General features: G+C 34.3%; 1 protein-coding gene across 1 annotated transcript; it reads right to left on the minus strand.

Moving 5' to 3' along the window:
* Positions 1–759: 759 nt before the first annotated feature.
* LOC115440669 lies at positions 760–12,191 on the minus strand. The gene is made up of 8 exons (XM_037440785.1): positions 12,057–12,191; positions 5,589–5,782; positions 4,500–4,645; positions 3,871–3,968; positions 3,027–3,119; positions 2,783–2,947; positions 1,592–2,707; positions 760–1,486 (listed from the first exon to the last, which is right to left on the minus strand). Exons 1-8 carry the CDS (start codon positions 12,075–12,077, stop codon positions 1,361–1,363), a joined length of 1,959 nt encoding a protein of 652 aa, XP_037296682.1. The 5' UTR covers positions 12,078–12,191; the 3' UTR covers positions 760–1,360.
* Positions 12,192–18,364: the final 6,173 nt, after the last annotated feature.

Raw genomic sequence — 18,364 nt, forward strand, 5'->3', positions numbered from 1 at the left:
CAGGTAGCTGAATGTTTGCCGCCAAACATTGACAGCTACGCGTGTGACGGAAAAATAACCTTATTATGTAGTATATAAGGTTATAATCCCGTGACACACGCAAATGTCATGTAGCTGTCTTGGCTCGCCGGCGAGCCACGAGAGACCAAGAGTTAAACGCTGTATGCCTTTATGGAGCCGTATATGTGGTGCGATATCAGTTGAGACGCTTTCAAATTAAAGTCAGGATCATACCGCCGCTTTTTAAAAAACAGATATCCAGACCATCTCAAACTATATCTTAAGTCACATTTTGATTTTGACAGCTGCGTTTTGTATGTCAAACAACGCCGACTCAGCTGACAACACGCGCTCAAGTGACAGCTCAGCTTTTGTTTATTAAATAGTAAACCTTAAACGTCTACTTAAGATCCCACTCAGTAAGATAAGGTTATTAAAACGGCCCATAGTTACAGAGCGTTTGTCTCACTTGCTCTGACGTTGAAATATGTCATTGATAGCAAGACAAAACACTAACTATATGTGATGTATACAATGTTTAATAGTAAGGCGATGTTTCAAGTATTACTATTGTCATAGAATGTAGGCCACTGAAAATATCCAAATTATGTACTCAAAGAAAACCAAAATATGCCGGAATGAATTTCTAATTTTATAAATTGTAAGTGAAAAAAATAAAAAGTATTTGCATAATTTGTTTTTTATTTGAATAAAATAACATTAACAAAGATCTAAATGCACTAAATAACCTAGTTACAGCTAAATTATTTACAAAAATAATTCTAAACTAGATTACAGATTTAATAATAATCACAATATGCCTACTTGTTATATCAAGCCTGGTCTACATCAATAAAAAATGTTTTTAACATATCTACGAAAATTTCAAAAATTTGATACTTGTCACGAAAATGTAAGTGGCTTTAAATCATTGTCATCGAACATAACAACGCAATTTTATATTGATGGGAACCCAGCTTTGAAATGATATACACAAAATTTATGACTACAGCTTATAATTTATAAATAAGTTAAACGTTTAATAAAGATGTGGTTGCTTTGACTGATTGGAAATAAGGATCTGATTCTTGTAGAATTTTGTTTGGTAGAATCACTACCTTTCATAAATAATGTTTAATTTGGTATGGACTTCAATTTCGATGTAGGTAATTAATCGTACTCCATATTTGTATGTCAACAAAAATTTGGGTTGAAATTAGAGTTTTACTGGCAAGATATAGTTCCGAATCTTATCACAAGTCATTTCGACCAAACACTTTCTTCGTAATCTTCAAATAATGGTACGTAGTCGTCGCTCCGAACTCTTAATTTTAAACCAAATTGCGTTACTTGGTTGCCATCAAAGCCCTGAGTTTTTGTCCACCGATTTCACCGTCGCTGCTTTCCAATTGTCAACTGATTCTTTTTTTGTTGTCACTTCTTTCACACGTCTCAAATTTGCTAATTTTGTTGCAATCAGTTCTTTCTGAAAATGATTACTATTTTTATTCTTGTAATTTCAGGATGCGAATAATTTTGCACAATATTTTTATAGCGATATAATATGTTTTTGTTTAAACTTGTATCTTACCTGTGCTGGACTGTCGACGTAACTAGCGTATATCCTTAAAACTGGTTCTCCAGTTTTGTCGTCAAATATAAGTTTACTCTTCGGTGGTATCTTAGCTTTAACTACAGCTAATTTTGGACCGGAATTTGTTGGTACATCAATTTGTGGAACGATGCCACTTGATGCATCAGTTGCAATGTCATTCTGCTCAGAAACTGCCACCAGTCTTATTGGAGCTCGTCTTGATAGTAACGTGGCTTTAGCTTTGTTAAAGTCATGGTCTTCACTTATAGTTGCTTCTACGATTTGACCGGCATAAACTGTGCCTTCCTGCGTCATTTTGGGTTTTCCATCGCTTCGATCTTTTACTAGCGTATAAGTAACATTGACACGGTCCGCTGGTTTTGCGAACGGAACGCCGAGTATCGGCTTTAATTCAGTGATAGTTTCATTTTTAACTTCATTCTCTCCTTTAATAAAATACTTTTTTAGCTCAGGCGCTGTAGTTGCGATTTTTTCATCTATTTTAGTTTCGCGAGGATTTTCAACTTGAGCTAAAGCTGCAGTTCTGACGTCATTTATGGCAGAGTAAAATCCTTTCGCAATAACATCTCCAACGCTTTGACCGACTTGCGCGTAATAAACGGGAGTTGTGTTTTGTTCTTCAGTGTTACTTTCTATAACATATTTGATTGTGGTAGTTATTGGTTGTGATTCAGCCGCTACAAGTTCTAAAGTTATATTTTGTGGTTGTGAAGATGTTGTCTCTGGTTTATCTGACACATTATTCATAACAAACGCTTGTGGTATTAATGTTACTATAGAGTTCTCTTGTGTTTCTCGCTGAACGATGTTTTTATGTGGTATATTCGGCACAAAAGACGAGGGTTCTGGTTTAAGTTCCTCGTTTTCTAGCAATAGTAATTGCGGTTGTTGTGGTTGATTAGGTGGCATTTGCACGGGTGGTGAGTCTGCAGCATAAGGTATAAATTCGACTGCGGGGAATCTTTGGAGTAATTGAGCTTGTAATTTTTGAAGAAACATTGGGTCTGATTGGTATAAAGCGTTGGGTGGTATCACGATCCCTTCTGCGCCTGAGTTTATTAATTCTTGCTGCGACGGAATATTGTTAAATCCCTGAAACATCAGTAAACCTCATTGAATGATAATACTGAATATTTCAAGTTAATGGATTTTGCTTAAGATTGATACCTGTATAGCAAATTGTTGAGGTGCCTGTTGAATCTGATGAACTTGTGGAGGTTGTTGAACTATATGGTTTGGTGGTAGACTAATAGCTGAAAGTCCAAATTCTGATGCATATTGCAAAGCTGCTCCGTTTCGTATTAGCGTTTGCAATTCGGGGGAATTCATGGACTGAAAACAATAAATTAATTAAAATATAATTATCAACTACCATGAAATTAATAACGTTTCTCTTGTTGAGATTACTTACAACTGTTTTAGAAAATCCAACAGGAGTTTCTATTTTAGCCATCTGGTACATGGGCTCTTGATGTTTCTCCGTTACTTCGTATGTTGGTTTCGGCTGTAACAATTTATTGTTAAGATTTTACAGACTACATTAATATCATTTTTTTTGTGAATGAAAGTCTTTACTCATTGGTGATTAATAATATTCTATTAAAACAAGTAGCTTCTCAATTGTTGTAACACGCTAGGGATATGAAGATGATATTCTATTATTGTACCTATTTGATACAACATAATATACAGGATTATTTTGAGATTTCGTTAATGAATGAAACCACATATCAGTCTTTACCTCTGCTAACATTGTGCTAAATATCATTTAAGAATACCGAATACTATCACCATAAATCCTAGTTAGATGAGTATCTGATTTTCTTCATCATTGTGTATTTTACTGTTCATTTGGCAATTGCCTGAGTTTATTTTGATTGGAAGTGTAATGTCGCCGCTGCGAACAATTCTCTTAGAATAGTTGCGTCAGGGCGTGTAAAATTAAAATTCCTTTTCATTGTTATATATTTTTTCAAAATTTACACTTTTTTATGTTAGGTACATCGATGATTCAAGTAACATTTTGAAAAGTTTTATTTCAATACGATAAGTATGTAGTTTCATTAGTAACGCAATGTCAAAATTACCCTGTATTATTAATAATCTATTCTTAAATGAGATTATAGCGTCTATTAGACTGGTAGAAAATACTACTTTTGATCTTTGAAATAATTTTCACTATCGTTATTATAAAATAATTCTCTAAGTTGAGTGTTTGATAGTCTAGAATTTCACAAATCTAGTGCAATAGTTACCGCTTCTGAGGCTGGGTTGCTTTCCGATGCATCAAGGACCACGATGGGTTTCTCCGAGAGACTCAAGTTGGGTGCTGGTATGGTGTGGATAGCACCTGTTGGTCACACAACTTTCAACCATTTGAAGTCGTCTACAGCCAAACGTTACGAAAGGTGTAATTTTTTTTTTTTATTTTAGCTCTATAATTTTTTGTAGCAACGTCAAAGCTGTAGACGGAGTTAATGTTTCAGTGCAATTTGTGCTGGAAAACCTTTAGAAATGAGAGTTTTGAAACAATATAAAATATTTACGAAATTTGTGTTCTTTACCTAATACACAATATTGTCATTATTGTACCATTACCTAACACCTATTAAGAAAATAAGTAGGTTTAGCTTGCTTGCAAGACCATTAGCAAAAGTAAGCGTAATGAAAGCCATTTTTTTATGAAATGTATCCGCGAAAAATTTTGTGTAAAAAATCGAATACTAACAAATACCTGCTAATCTTACTTAAACTTACATCATGTTCCGGTTGAAATCTTACCTCCTTTATCAACCTTAAATCAAGTATGAGCAAATAAAATATAAAAGCCAAGTTCAGATACTTAGTAAAGCCAAAGAGCCCAGTGCTGTGCCCTCGATAGTAACTGTACCACCATCAGTGTGGACGATCTGCTGCGTGGCGGCTCGTATGAACTCGTACTCCTGCGGCGTGGGTGAGAGCGGCACTCGTGTGGTCTTCCATGGCGTGTTGAACACGTGACGGGCTGGCTGGTAGTGTTTTACTGCAAATCTGGATTTTTTTTGCACCTATTACATAATGTACTATGACATTTTGGAAAAAATGTTATAGTACAGTTTTACCGGTCGGTACTTTCTTTGGGCTTCACTTCACTTAATATCAGGTGCAGTTTACCGAACCCGAATAAAAAAAAACATGATCACAGATCGTGTTGCTGAAAGAGTTTCTTGCGCTGCTACTTCTTCACAGCAATGATAGGTTCCGTAGCGGTGGAAGATTCATGAGGATTCAAAAGAGCTTGGGAAAGACTATTTGAGCTATGAACATTTTGAGTTGAGTTACGGTGCAGTTATATATAACTTAACATGGTGAAAAGTTGGCGTGTTGCCTATTCCTGAAAAGGCAAAAGCGTGATGCTATGTATTTTCGTATGAACATTTTATGACTGAAAATATGGATAATTATTTTTCTGATCAATGATAGAAGTAAAAGAAGGAATACAACTATAAGAGACTTTTGATCTCAAAATAATCAGATGTGTAAAGACCAGTAGTTACTATAAAGTACCTATACCATAATCGGTGATATCTCCATTCGCTCCCAATGGCCGTCCCGAGCTGAGGTTCACAACCCGTTAGTGGGTTGCTCTCAGCATGGTCACTTCATTGGTTACGGGCATCTAAAGCGTTCACCCTATAGTACAGTGTGTTGTATAAACCGACCCCTGTCAGGCTAACGAACGTAGGCCACAAAAAATATCATGTATTATGTCGATGTGTTTGGGCCTGTAGTCTCAGATCCGTTTCATTGTTTGCTGCCATATGAAGTTTGTCAATAAAACTTTAATTAGCCGTTCTTTGCTAGCTTTTATCTTTCTTAGGGCGGGCACTTCTTGGTCGTTGCCTGATACACTTTGTGTAGAAGTCTTCACATGACATGGAAATTTCATGAAAGTAACTCATAATAAGTAATATTTTAATAAATATCCCATTACCTCTGCGGCGCATTTCTGTACAGCACATAAGGAGCTCTGTTCGAAGAGGCTTGGACCAGTCGCTGATGCATCCAAGGTCTGTGCAGCGTCACTCCAGGTCTGAAGACAGCCGGTGAGCGGATCCTGTTGATGTTCGTCATGCGGCTCATGTACGCAGCTTGGGAGAGCGAGCATAGCGTGAGGAGTAGCTGGACCTGCAAGGGAAATTGGTTCGTAATATTATGTGACTTAGACTTTTTAATAGTATCGCTTCTTTCCTCTCGTATGTTAGTATTTAATGAGGATATATGAGGTTCTGGATTCCATTCTGACATTAACAATATGAAGGAAATACGAAATTGCCTTGTACATAATCTTTTTATAGATTATATATATTAAATAAATTTATCCAAAAACAAGCTACATAATTTTAAATATATTACATACTACAGATATCTACGCCGAGCTTTTAATGCCACACTAAACCCGATAAAAAGATATTAGGGCCATAATATGTTACATTATCGGAATTAAACATTAGTATGTAAACAAAGATATGAATACAAATAAATTAAAGTAACGAAAAAAACTTTGGATCAGTCAATTTAATTCTACCATCAGCTTGGAATTTTCAACCATAGAAGAATGTTTTGAGATCGCATATTTTCATTCATAACCGCTTTTTTGTTGTCGGCTTACATTTAAAAACGATTCAGTTCATCGTTCCACAGAATAAGGTACAATGTCAACTATGAATGTTACGATACGATGACATAGAAAGTTAAGATTGACGCATGCGTCGTACAGTTCTAGGAAATACTGCGCCGGCGAACATTGTATCGTAGAAAGGCTTTACACGGATTACAACATTGACTGATTGATCAATGGATATAATATAAATAGTGAAGACGAACATTCATGGAAATTTAAAATAGATTAGAAGTTTGATTATGCTATGAAAAAAGTGGATATTTATTTTGCAAGTCATGGGAAACAGTTTAGAAAAAAAAATGGTTTTTTGCTTAAAAAGTTTGATCTCTTGCAACCTCATTTATATCCTATCTGCAGGATATCTTATCTTAGAACGAAATAATCACAACTATTCGTTTCATAAGTTCTCTTGAATTTTCAAATCCTCATTATTAACGTCACAATTCAGTCAGACATTTTATCAAGCAGGCAAATTAACAACATTATTGTGCATTAAAACATTTTTCACATGATCGTAACCACCCACATATTATAAAACAGGTATTAATAAATGCGATTACTCTGTCACGAGTTAACATTCCTCATATAGAAGTGGAAAAATATAGGGTCGTGTACCGACCGGTTAGGTTTCTACGCGAGAAAATTATTCTCAGTAAACGTTAGCAACGCATTGAAAAGCACATTAAAGGATGTATTAGGTTGCGAAATGTAAGACAGTATGAATACAGGTTTAGTGAGATTAATAAGTTACCAAAAATATTTTTAGGTCAGTAGAATGGCATGATATTGCTTGGAATTGGTATCTGTTATGGTTAGGTTTGCCTTCTATCACAATATTATGGGATGGAAATATTTAGCGAAGGATATTTCCTTTGCTGAATATTTCCAAATATTTCGCTGATAACTTAATTTAATCTTTATCAAAGATAGGTGCTTGAATAAAATTTTAAAAAACGTTTCCTGCAGCTAATATTCTTTGGCTCTTGCAATAAAAATACGTTTTTATATAAAGAATACTATCAGGTATCAAAATTCACTATTTTACAACATAAAGTAGGAATGATATAATTTTCAAGGTAAAAATGGTATAATGCCAAAAGATTAACATATGTTGCTTTTTTATTAAACATTTATTATTTTAAATGCTCGTGCTATAAGACTTTTACTCTTAACAAAAACTCTTATAAATCAAGCCGCGGAAAAACTAAAAAGTTTGATTTAGTTATTTGTTCATTACAAACCAAAAAGACGATCAATTATCAAATCAACTTATCAATTATAATCAAAATACCTCGGTTTACGCAAAAAAGTTGTCTAAAAACTAAATTTAATGATTTCGCGTGTGATATTAAACGACCATTATACATTGTCGCGACTTGCGTGTTTACTATCGATTGCGTAAACTAAAGTTTGCAAACACGTTGTTAATTAGTTTATTAATACGCTAGCCGTTTCTAGTGACGTGAGGGTTGATGTATCGTACACTATTCACGAAGACCCGCTCTATACTCACAGGCTGATAATGATAAATTAGTTTTAAAATTTAGTAATTAAAGACGTCATGATAAACAGCGACAGAGCAGTTGGGTGTGGAATGGACTGCCGACACGAATGTCCGTTGGTTCCCAAGGGCACACACCTCTGACTTTTCTAAGATGATGTGTGTAAGTATTCTTTGTGAATTATCGCTTGCTTTAACGGTGAAGGAAAACATAGTGAGAAAAGTTGCATATCTGAGAAGTTCCCTATAGGAATTTTGAGTGTGTGTGAAGTCTACCAATCCCCACTAAGCGTGGTGGACCAGGGCCTAATCCCTCACAGTAGTAGAGGAGGCCCGTGTCCAGCAGTGGGGCAGTTTATGATACAGGTCTGATTTTAATTAATATTATTACATGATAAACGACTGTAGTTAAGTAATCAAGTAATATTTTTGTTAAAGTTATCAGATGGCGAGGGTTTAGTATATTACAGTACAGTACAGGTTCTAACAGTATTTATTTCTGGACCTTGATAAATATTTTTTTCCATTTATTGGTGACAATTTGATACCGCGGGCAACGAAATGTGGTTGGTACGTTGATATCTGTACACTTCTATAATTTCATACGATTCTTTAAATTTGACTTTAGGTATACTGATTATTTTTAAAATAATATCAAGGGGTTCATAGCAAATGGGCGTATGGACAAAAGTAAAATTTTAGAGGAGTGACAAAAATATTAATAAAACTAATTGATTGTATAAGGCTGAAATTTACACAGAACTTTCTGGCCAAAACCTTATTTAATATACATAAACAAGTATCTTTAAAAATCATTCTATTAATTTCTCAGTCACTAGTCTTCACATATAACCTCAAAAATTAACAAAGCATTGCGCATTAATTGATAGACATTACGGTTGCCTCACTCCACTTCCTCCGAGTCCGTTATGGAAATTATTGTTTATCGTGTGTCTATGGTCTGAAGGAAGGCATAAACACTGTGTTTTATGGACGCCATATTGGAATAGCAGTTTACTATTTAAACTGTTTTCTTACCTGTTTAAGATTTTCTTTTCATCTGTTTTTTTACTCATTTGAATGCAATACTCTGGTAATTGAAGAGTTTTTAGTTAGACAATCAGTTGTCTAGTTATACTTGTTTATTTGTCATCATTTTTGTTTCTGCACACTGAATAATACAAAGCTTCATGACACGAATTTAGTCATTAGCAATATTTTCAATAAGTGAATTTTACTTAAGCGTTTGTCGAGGGAAAGTCAAACACCACATAAAATAAACAATTGCTTTGAAATGCCATCATTCAAAGACATGAAGGCTTTTCTGCTCAACAATATAACGTGTACATTTCGCGTAGCTATTGTTCAGAGTTTTGAATCGATCTCACTCCATCAATAGTAATATTTAATTCTTTTTTGGATATATTTTCGTAACATTATATAAAAACTTATATTTATAGTTATAAATTATAATCATAAACAAAATTGTAACATAGTTATCTCTAACCGTTTTCTTTAGTTTCATCGATTGATTGACATATCATTAATAGGACCTCAGAAAATTAATAAATACCTGATCATAATTATAACAGATTTTGTAGTAAAAATTTACACAAAATATAATTTAGTTTCGTCAACTAATACTTAAAAAGCGTTACTAATACAATTGTTGTATAGCTCCAAATTATTTGAAACAAAGTCCATAGATCATTTCAGTTGCATAAGTTTCGATGCTAGATAAAATCAAGTATGAACAACACTAGAAACACATTATCCATGCCCGAATAAAGATTGTTTACATTCGTCTCCGGTTCATAAATGACACCGGTAAACCTGTCCTGTGGTCATTAATAAATATAACTTTACTAGTTGACCCGACAGACGTTGTCCCGTCTTAACTATGAATTTGCAGCGCGCATTGTGTCAATCGCTGACAGTTATTTCAAACAATTGACAATTATATAAAATTAATATTTTCGTTAAGTTTTCTTAAATTTTCTAATTTTCCGCGCAATTTTTTGAATTTGTTCTTTCATAAGAACCTTCTCCTGACAATAAAAACACAACAAAAAACATTTGGTGAAATCGCTCCAGCCGTTCACGCGTGATGGCGTGACCAAGGGAAACAGATTAATTTTTATATATATAGAAGATTGCTGTATTCCGTGGTCATTACGATTTGAATCCGTAGCAGTTCTATCGACTATACATTCTTTCCTAACCGAATTTCGGCCACGGCGGCAAATTTAAACGAAAATCAGCCAGTTCTACAGGAGATATAGTGCAAGTGTGTGCGCAATACACAACACTCTGTTCCTTCACTAATATAGTAGTAAATGCATTTTAAATCACTAGCCATCAAAACCTACATGATTAGAAAAGCATAATCCGCTCCATCCTTCAATAAAGGATGTTTACGTGTCCGGCAGCCGACTCACGGATGACACCGGCGAATTGTCATTACGATGTGAAATCTTGACGGACCGGTCGCGGCCAGCTCTCCACGATGTGTCTCACATTGTGATGTGCGTAAAATATAGACGTATGTGCTTGGGTTTAAATAGGGTAGTTGCCTACGTTTGATTTTGTATGTTATTCTATATCTAACAGCATATAATATGAAAAAGAAGCCCCGCTGCGAATATATCTTAAAAAAACAAAAAGCAGTCATTCATATTTCTAATATTGCAATGCACAAAAGTTGGTATGTAGTGGACAATTCGCACTGTCCCGTTCTTCCCGCGCATCGTAATTCTATATGACGTCACATGCCTGTATTACGACGCTTTTCTATTTCTTGACACTTAGCCTTTGTACTAAATTTCAAAAGCTTATAACTTCTTGATTTATTACTGGATTTCAATAATTATTTGTATGTATAACTTTTATGACAAACTTTTTATGAAAGTAATGAACCAAACGAGTCACCTGCATACCTCAGAAGTTTTCTATAAGAATTTTGAGAGTATGTCAAGCCTACCAATCCCCTCTAGGCCAGCGTGGTGGACTAAGGCTTGATCCCTCCTAGTAGTAGAGGAGGCCCCTGGCTCAGCATTGGGACAGTATATAATACAGGGTTGATATTTTTAATATAATTTGCTAGTGTACCTAAATACGGAATAATATTCTTTAGAGTTAAAATATTTTAATATACATATTAATATAACATATTAATATTTTTAAAAACATTTTTGCATACATATAATTTATTAGACCCACATAAACGATAAAAACAGAATCTGTCGCTTGTTAGGGTACAAGTATACTTTCACATATGTGAACGAAAACACCGCGTTTATTAATGTATCATTAGGCTGTTTAATATTATTATATAAACTACTAAATAAGTAACAATCACAAAACCAACAATACTTTAACTATGGAGCCGTCTCTACATTCAGAATTCCCGCCAAACTCATAACTTAATAATTATATATTTTGGATTGACTATACATACGTCTAAACCAATTTAATCAATTACTTTACTACTCTAAAACATTTAAAATTTTTAAAATCATCTAATATTACTGATCGAATAATAATTAATTAAGAAGTCTATAAAAATACCTACTTTTTAGTAACTGACTTGGGGATACTATATATATACCTACCTATCTATAATCTATAATATTTAACTACGTACCATAATTCAAAATCCCATCTATATATACATTTAACAACCAACCATAATTCTTCAAAGGAAAATATGATAACTCTACATAAATACATCGACGCATTATGAATCTATTATGCGAAGCCAACGTACGGCCTTACTAATGAACTTGCGCTCACTTAATCGCTGTTACATTAATGTATTCAATTTTCTCCGTTATACTAATAAATCTCGCCCGCCTACTGCACTTGACTTCGAGATATAAACTCTTATTAAAATGCCATCATCGCCGGTTTAACAAGAAATGATTTAAGTACTAGTGGACATTGAGAAAATTGTTAATGGAGATGTGAGAAGATTAATTAGATTTAAGTACCTAATCAAAGAGAATTTATATTAATAAAAAAAAAACTTGTGCAGTGTGGCTAATACTATTATGTGATCACATATAGCTTGTATACAACGTTATTCGTGTACATTGCGTACAAGCTAAAATGTATGTCAATATAAAATAATAGGTACATGTAATAAACACTTCACCTTTTTCGTTGAAAAAATTACGTATAAACAACTTAAAAAGTTACCAGCCTTAATAAATTTACTAAGTGACAATTAAATAAAAAAAAACTAATATATGAACACAATAAAAGAAATAAAAAATCACCTTCATCATGAAGTCTCTCATAGTTCCACAATGATCACTATAAACACAAAAAAATAATCACTCAATCCACATTATCTATGCACCGAATAATATACTGTCACTGACTGGATATATTAAAAGTAAAACTTGAAATATTTGAAAATAGAAACCGATAACAATGGCGATGGACAGCGGACGAGTTGCTATGAAAGACGAAATAGGTCACTATACAGCTTTATATCAACCCCCACTAGGCAGAGACAAGACTTGTTCGACGTAGTGGGCATTGGTTTAAAAATGTCTGGTGTAGGTTTTCGAATAGATATTATAAATTGAATTGATACTTATATTATTGATTAGAAGATACAAAAATGTAGAGAAGAGGTTACCATAATTAGAAAGGTAGGCTATTAAGTTTTTAGAATATTAATATGTACTATGAATGTTAACTCCCATTGCATTATTTGCTACTGAATAACGACACACAACAAAATAATTTTATTATATAATTCAATTACTCCAAATAATATATCGGCATCTTCTCCTATAATTATAAGAAATAAATCTTGTTACGTTCAAAAATATTTTGTTTGACGAAACTAATTACGAAGTTGGGATAAAGATGGACTTGTTACAAAAGAAACATATTTTTTACATTAAATTGCAGCCAGAAAGAAAAAAAAGGTCATTTCATTACATTAAAATGAGACAGAAGTTATTATTTTTTGCTTTAAAGTCTGTGTTTTTCATATTGTATTTTATTTTCTACAACTAACTACATTTGTATAAGAAAATCCGTGAAAACTTCGCGACGGTATTATAGCGGACGGTCGGTCACTTTTCCAATCGCGTGCGCTCGTGTCGATGACTCGAGTCCGAGGGACTCAAAAAAGTGGACAAGCGCGAATGGAATATAAGTTAACGATTCTGTGTTGTTTAAGTAATTTACTACAAGAATTATACATAAGTCTTTCAAGATAGAAAATAACATTTTTTTCAACATGATAAATCGCTTATTATACGATTATGACGTCAGAATAGAACGAATACTTGTATATTTTCATCATCATCAGCTAAATGACTTCATTTCTGGACTTCCACTGCTCAACATAGATATTTCCAGGCGGACCGGTAAAAACTAGCTTGCATCCAGAGTGTTTCTGCGACCTTTATCTTGTCGTCCGTCTACCTGGTATACTCATTGGATAAACAATACCTATTGATTATATGGATTGGTTGAATTTAAATTAATTCACGTCTTCATACTTGTATAAATAAAACAAGAAAATTCATACCTATTTTAAGAGGTTTGAAAATTAGCCTCTACTTACCTATATACTTACAGCCGTTTTGAATAAACAATCCCAATCGTTATCTTTGATCCGATGCCGAAAATAAACCAACCAAAATAAGTCATTTGTAAAGATGTCAAAAAACTTTTGTTCTGATTGGTCCCTTTCGCGACAGATTAAAAAAGAGGTTGGGTTCGTTTATTAATAATGGCCGTTAGTAGTTCCATTACGTTTCTAGTATCGCAACTTTTAAATTAAGAATATTGTAAAATGCAACTTCACTAATATTAACATTAATATTATCATGACATACATATGTCATGTTGGAGATCCTTGAATACATTAAGTAAAATTATATATACGGAACCCCAATATTATGGATCGCTCTCGCCGACGTTAATGACAATCACGTCACATAGTCTTCAGATATGAAAATATTTATTTTACGATTACATATATTTTTGTTCATATGCGTACTTTCAATTGCATTAATCGTCGAAAATGAAAGTAAAATTTACAAAAACTTTACATTACTCAGAATCGTAAGTGAATTATTAGACTGTCTGATAGGTATCACACTTAACGATAAGATCGCATTTTGTATTAGTCAACCATTTTATCAGAGTTTTAAAGTTTTAAATATCTGTCAATTTTTTTTTTTGTAATTCGGCCATACTTAGTAAAATAAAAAAAAAATGTTTTTTTTTGTTTAATAAAACCTCTTCTCTGACAGTACAAGTGACGAAGATTTTTAAATTTAAAAATAGAACAATAAAATATTCTGTTCCAATGTAAAATTTAACTCTATTCCAAAAACAAATTAGTAAGTATTCATTGTCACAGTACCACCAAATCTCACTTTTAAACCATTTATTTTTAACACACAGATAAAACCAACAAAAATGAATGTATTTTTAAATTAATCAAATTCCGATTTTAAATAGAAAATCTTAACGTCACCGCACCAAGTCATATAGATCTAATTGTCTACGCTATTAGCTCAAAGGTCGCCAACCCTTTTAATTGTACTCCCTAGCCCCCAATCATTCAGAAAGCGTGTGCGACGGTGCACGACTCGGAAGGTCGCTAATGATATCCTCTGGTGCTTATGTAAGTCTTTTTGTGTGTGCTATTTCCGTAATTATAAATAGGAAATAATCTATAAATATTAATACTAAGGGATATATTAAAGCAATCCCACCATTGAGTAAGGTCTTAAGTAGTCATTTAATGTATTGAACTATTTAATAAACCAAGCTTAAGCCATCACTTAAGAGCATGTTCTCAGCTGAGTCGGCGGTGTCGAATAAACAAAACTCAGTTGTCAAAATCCGTCACATATTGTAATATATCATTTAAGCTGATTTTAATGTGGGTTTATGGAATAGCGAGAATCTTGAGATGCTGCCCTTAATTTGACAGCGTCTCTGATATCACAATTCAGAGCATACTGAGTTGCATCTATTGATACTCTAAAAGCGGCTTAGATGCTAAGTTTGTGGCGGTAATATCCCTAGACCGAAGTAGTAGCATTCATAGAATATGGGCGCATGTATATAGGTACTGAATTTTTCCAAAAAATATCTTGATTATTTCCCATTATTTTACTTATTATTGGAATATACTCTTGCTTACTTTGTTACTATCTAATCTACTTGCTTACTTGCAACAAAATATATTAAAAATGACAAAGAATATCAACCATAATATATTTTTTTGGAAATCTACTTCTTATGGCTGATGATAAGGATGGCCGTGTACTAAAAAATCGGGAGATTTAAATTGAATATGGATAGTCGTAGAGTTGTAAGTAACAAATGAGTTTTCCCTGATCATGTTTTAATGTTAGAGTTACATATTGCGCCATCGGATGTAGCTCTAGATTGTTTCCTTATAGCATGAGCGCAAAAACACTAATGTACAGAATTGATTGAAGAGGAAGTATTGTATTGGAGAGTGATATCCACTCCGGATATTATATACAATAAATAAATATCCTCAATACTCTCACATAGTTTTTTTTTTGTATCGGACCCCGCAATCAACACCGAGAAATCCTGCAAATGGGATACTGGAATCCCCCGTCAGAGCGAATGCAGGGTCCTGGAGGAAAGTTGGGAGGGAGAACTAGGAAGGAAGTGTGGGGGAAGTATAGGTAAATCTTATAGGATGGACGGTGGAGAGAAGGCCAGGAAATGTTCGCGAGCCCTTATAGGCTGCAATATGAATTGGCAATCATGAGGTATACACACTTAACTGTATGCCTAGGGCCGCGACAAATATCCCCCATGCGTGGGCTTGCATTCGCTCTGGAGACCGAGCGCACAAGAATTGCCTCAGAAGGGTGCTCTCACATAGTTGGAAACTCATACTAAAATATGCGGCTTGTGTCGTAAATATTGGAAGGCTCCTAGGTACAACTCAGTCTATAAATGAAAGTTCTGATTGCTATTATTATTCATAGACGTTTATACCGCTTACCATTAGGCGAATGAACCCTAAATCTATTAGCGTACCTACAGATTTTCTCTAAAGAGGATAGTTGGAGCAAAAATTCTTCGCCAATTTTAATAAAAGGCCTGCACCTCGCAAGGTTCCTATAAGACCAAGACTTTCGAATATGGTGAGACGTTTTTCGGGTGGGCACCATCCATACTTGCTTTTTCTCCTTAGCCCATACCTAAGTCATAAAGGTATACTAGGATCGTGATACCTTGGACCTTAAGTTTCAATGCACTGTTCGTTAAAAATGTTATCTCCAAACCAAAATACCACAAGGATTTTATACTTGATAGGTGGATGAAATCTAAATAAAAACAAGCAATTTATTATAATTATTTTATCCAACAAACACGCTGATTATAATCTGACTATATTTTATTTTCATGTCTATTCTATTACAGAAATTATTTCAAAGTGCAATTAGTGTATAAATTTCGAAAAATAACACGTCGAATTGTAAGTTGTAACCTCAATTTTTGAAGTCTGTTAAAAATCAGTTTCCTTTCCTCCATGGCATGTTGAATTGTGCGTGTTTACGAAGCCAAGAGGCCGTTTCCGCTCGAGAGAAATGCACCGTATACTATGATTATAATAGAACTATGTGTCTCAGTGGTGTTGTATTGCGGACACCGTACGTATCTGAGTTCTCGGGTTCAATTCCCGTGTCAATAATATTGGGTTTTTGTAGATATTCGTAGTCTAAAATTTTGCTCGGGAAACGGTAGGCTTGCCGCTGTTACGAATTCATGCCGAACTCAATAGTCTTAATGTAATTATTTTATATGGAACCTAACTGGTGATATGTGTTACACCTCTACTTACCCTTGAACAGGGAGAGGCATGCAACTCTCTATATACAACAGGCAATGTACCTTGTGTGTTGGATTACTTTTAAAATTTCATAAGGCGCTTGTAGAATAATTTTATTCAAACCATAATAATATAACTGTATCAGAGTATGTAGTAATATGGAATATGAATATTATAAGTAATCACAAGCAGCTTTGACTAATGCTAGACTCCGGTCAGCAGATCTTTGCGAGGTCTTTTACCTGATTGCCGAAGGAGAGTAATGATTTTTTCTTTGTACCTCTTGCAAACGCGAGGCTCTGATAAGCGTAAAGCCCAAGGCCATTGCCTCTTTCGCCACCACGTAAGGGCAATAAAACTACGATTCCAGGAATATATTTTCTTTCTTATACATCAGCCCTGTATTGATAACCTAACCGAATTTCGGCCACGGCGGCCAATCTCATCAGAGCACAGCCAAGTACGCAGGACATATCATAGTGCACAAGTGTGTGCGCAATATACAGGTGCAGTCTGTTCCTTCACTCTCACAGTCCGGTGAGACGGCAATCCAACATGACAAGAGAGATATGACTAACAGCTTTATGTACTTTCAGCCCTGTATTATATACTATTCCACTGCTGGGCTGGAGTTCCTCTATTACTGAGAAAGATCACTACATCCGTACCTATATCCTAACAACTGTAGCGCCTGACCTGTTCTTTAGAAGCCGTATTATGTTTTAACAAAGCATTGCTATTGTTTGACTAATATACAATATTTTTAATTGTATGTAAAATCGCTTGTAACGATAATCCATTGGAGAGTAAATACTTGTAAGTTACGTCTGTTTTAATAGTTTTTTTTTGTTTTGAATGACGAACCGAGCTTTCCATTCGCCTGATGGTAAGCGATACGAGTTCTCTTAAACAGTCGAAATACCATTCAACACCTTGAACTACAAAGTATTGTTTGGCATTTCATTGCGCTCGCCACCCTGAGGCATGAGATGTTAGGTCTTTTTATGTCCAGTAGTTATACTGGCTATAATATGCTTCAAATTGGAACATAACAGTGATTAGGTACACACTGCTACTTAGCCGCAGAAATAGACATTGCAGTGGTTCCTATCCAGGCGGACTCTCACATGTGAGTGACCTATTATTCGCACACACTCACGCTTTTTATCCCCGAAGAGGTAGCAATTGCAACTGGTACACCCACTTTCTGCAGTGTGTATTCCGTCCCATGATATGATAGACTCCGACTCAGGAACGAACCCGAGACCTCACTAATGCAGTTGTACCGTAATAGTACTACCAAGGCAATCGCAAATTAGAATCGTTCGCTTAAACAAAGAACCATTGGCGAGGTGACCTTTTTACCTAAAAATTCTGAATAAAATTGCGAAGGTATAATTTGACGTCTCCCAACGTGCATTAGACCAGTGAGGAGGCTGATTTTGATTTATATATAGTTAGTATAGCTCATACTACAAGGCAAAAATCTAAAGCTTCAGTAGTGTAGTAGTGAAAGAGTCCTCCAATTGAAACAGTATTTTTACTTATTTGTTACTTATTCCATAATTATGTTTTTGAAGATTACATTCTGTACTTTACGATCTGTAATTTTAAATGGTAAGGCTATGTTATAACACGATAGTCACTTTATTTAATAACAAATTTAAATTGGATATTAGAATAATACTATTTTTTATTTCGGATTAAGGAAGTCACCTTAACTGG

The sequence above is a fragment of the Manduca sexta genome, chromosome 20 (assembly GCF_014839805.1).
Source record: "Manduca sexta isolate Smith_Timp_Sample1 chromosome 20, JHU_Msex_v1.0, whole genome shotgun sequence".
In the NCBI taxonomy this organism is placed as follows: Eukaryota; Metazoa; Arthropoda; class Insecta; order Lepidoptera; family Sphingidae; genus Manduca; species Manduca sexta.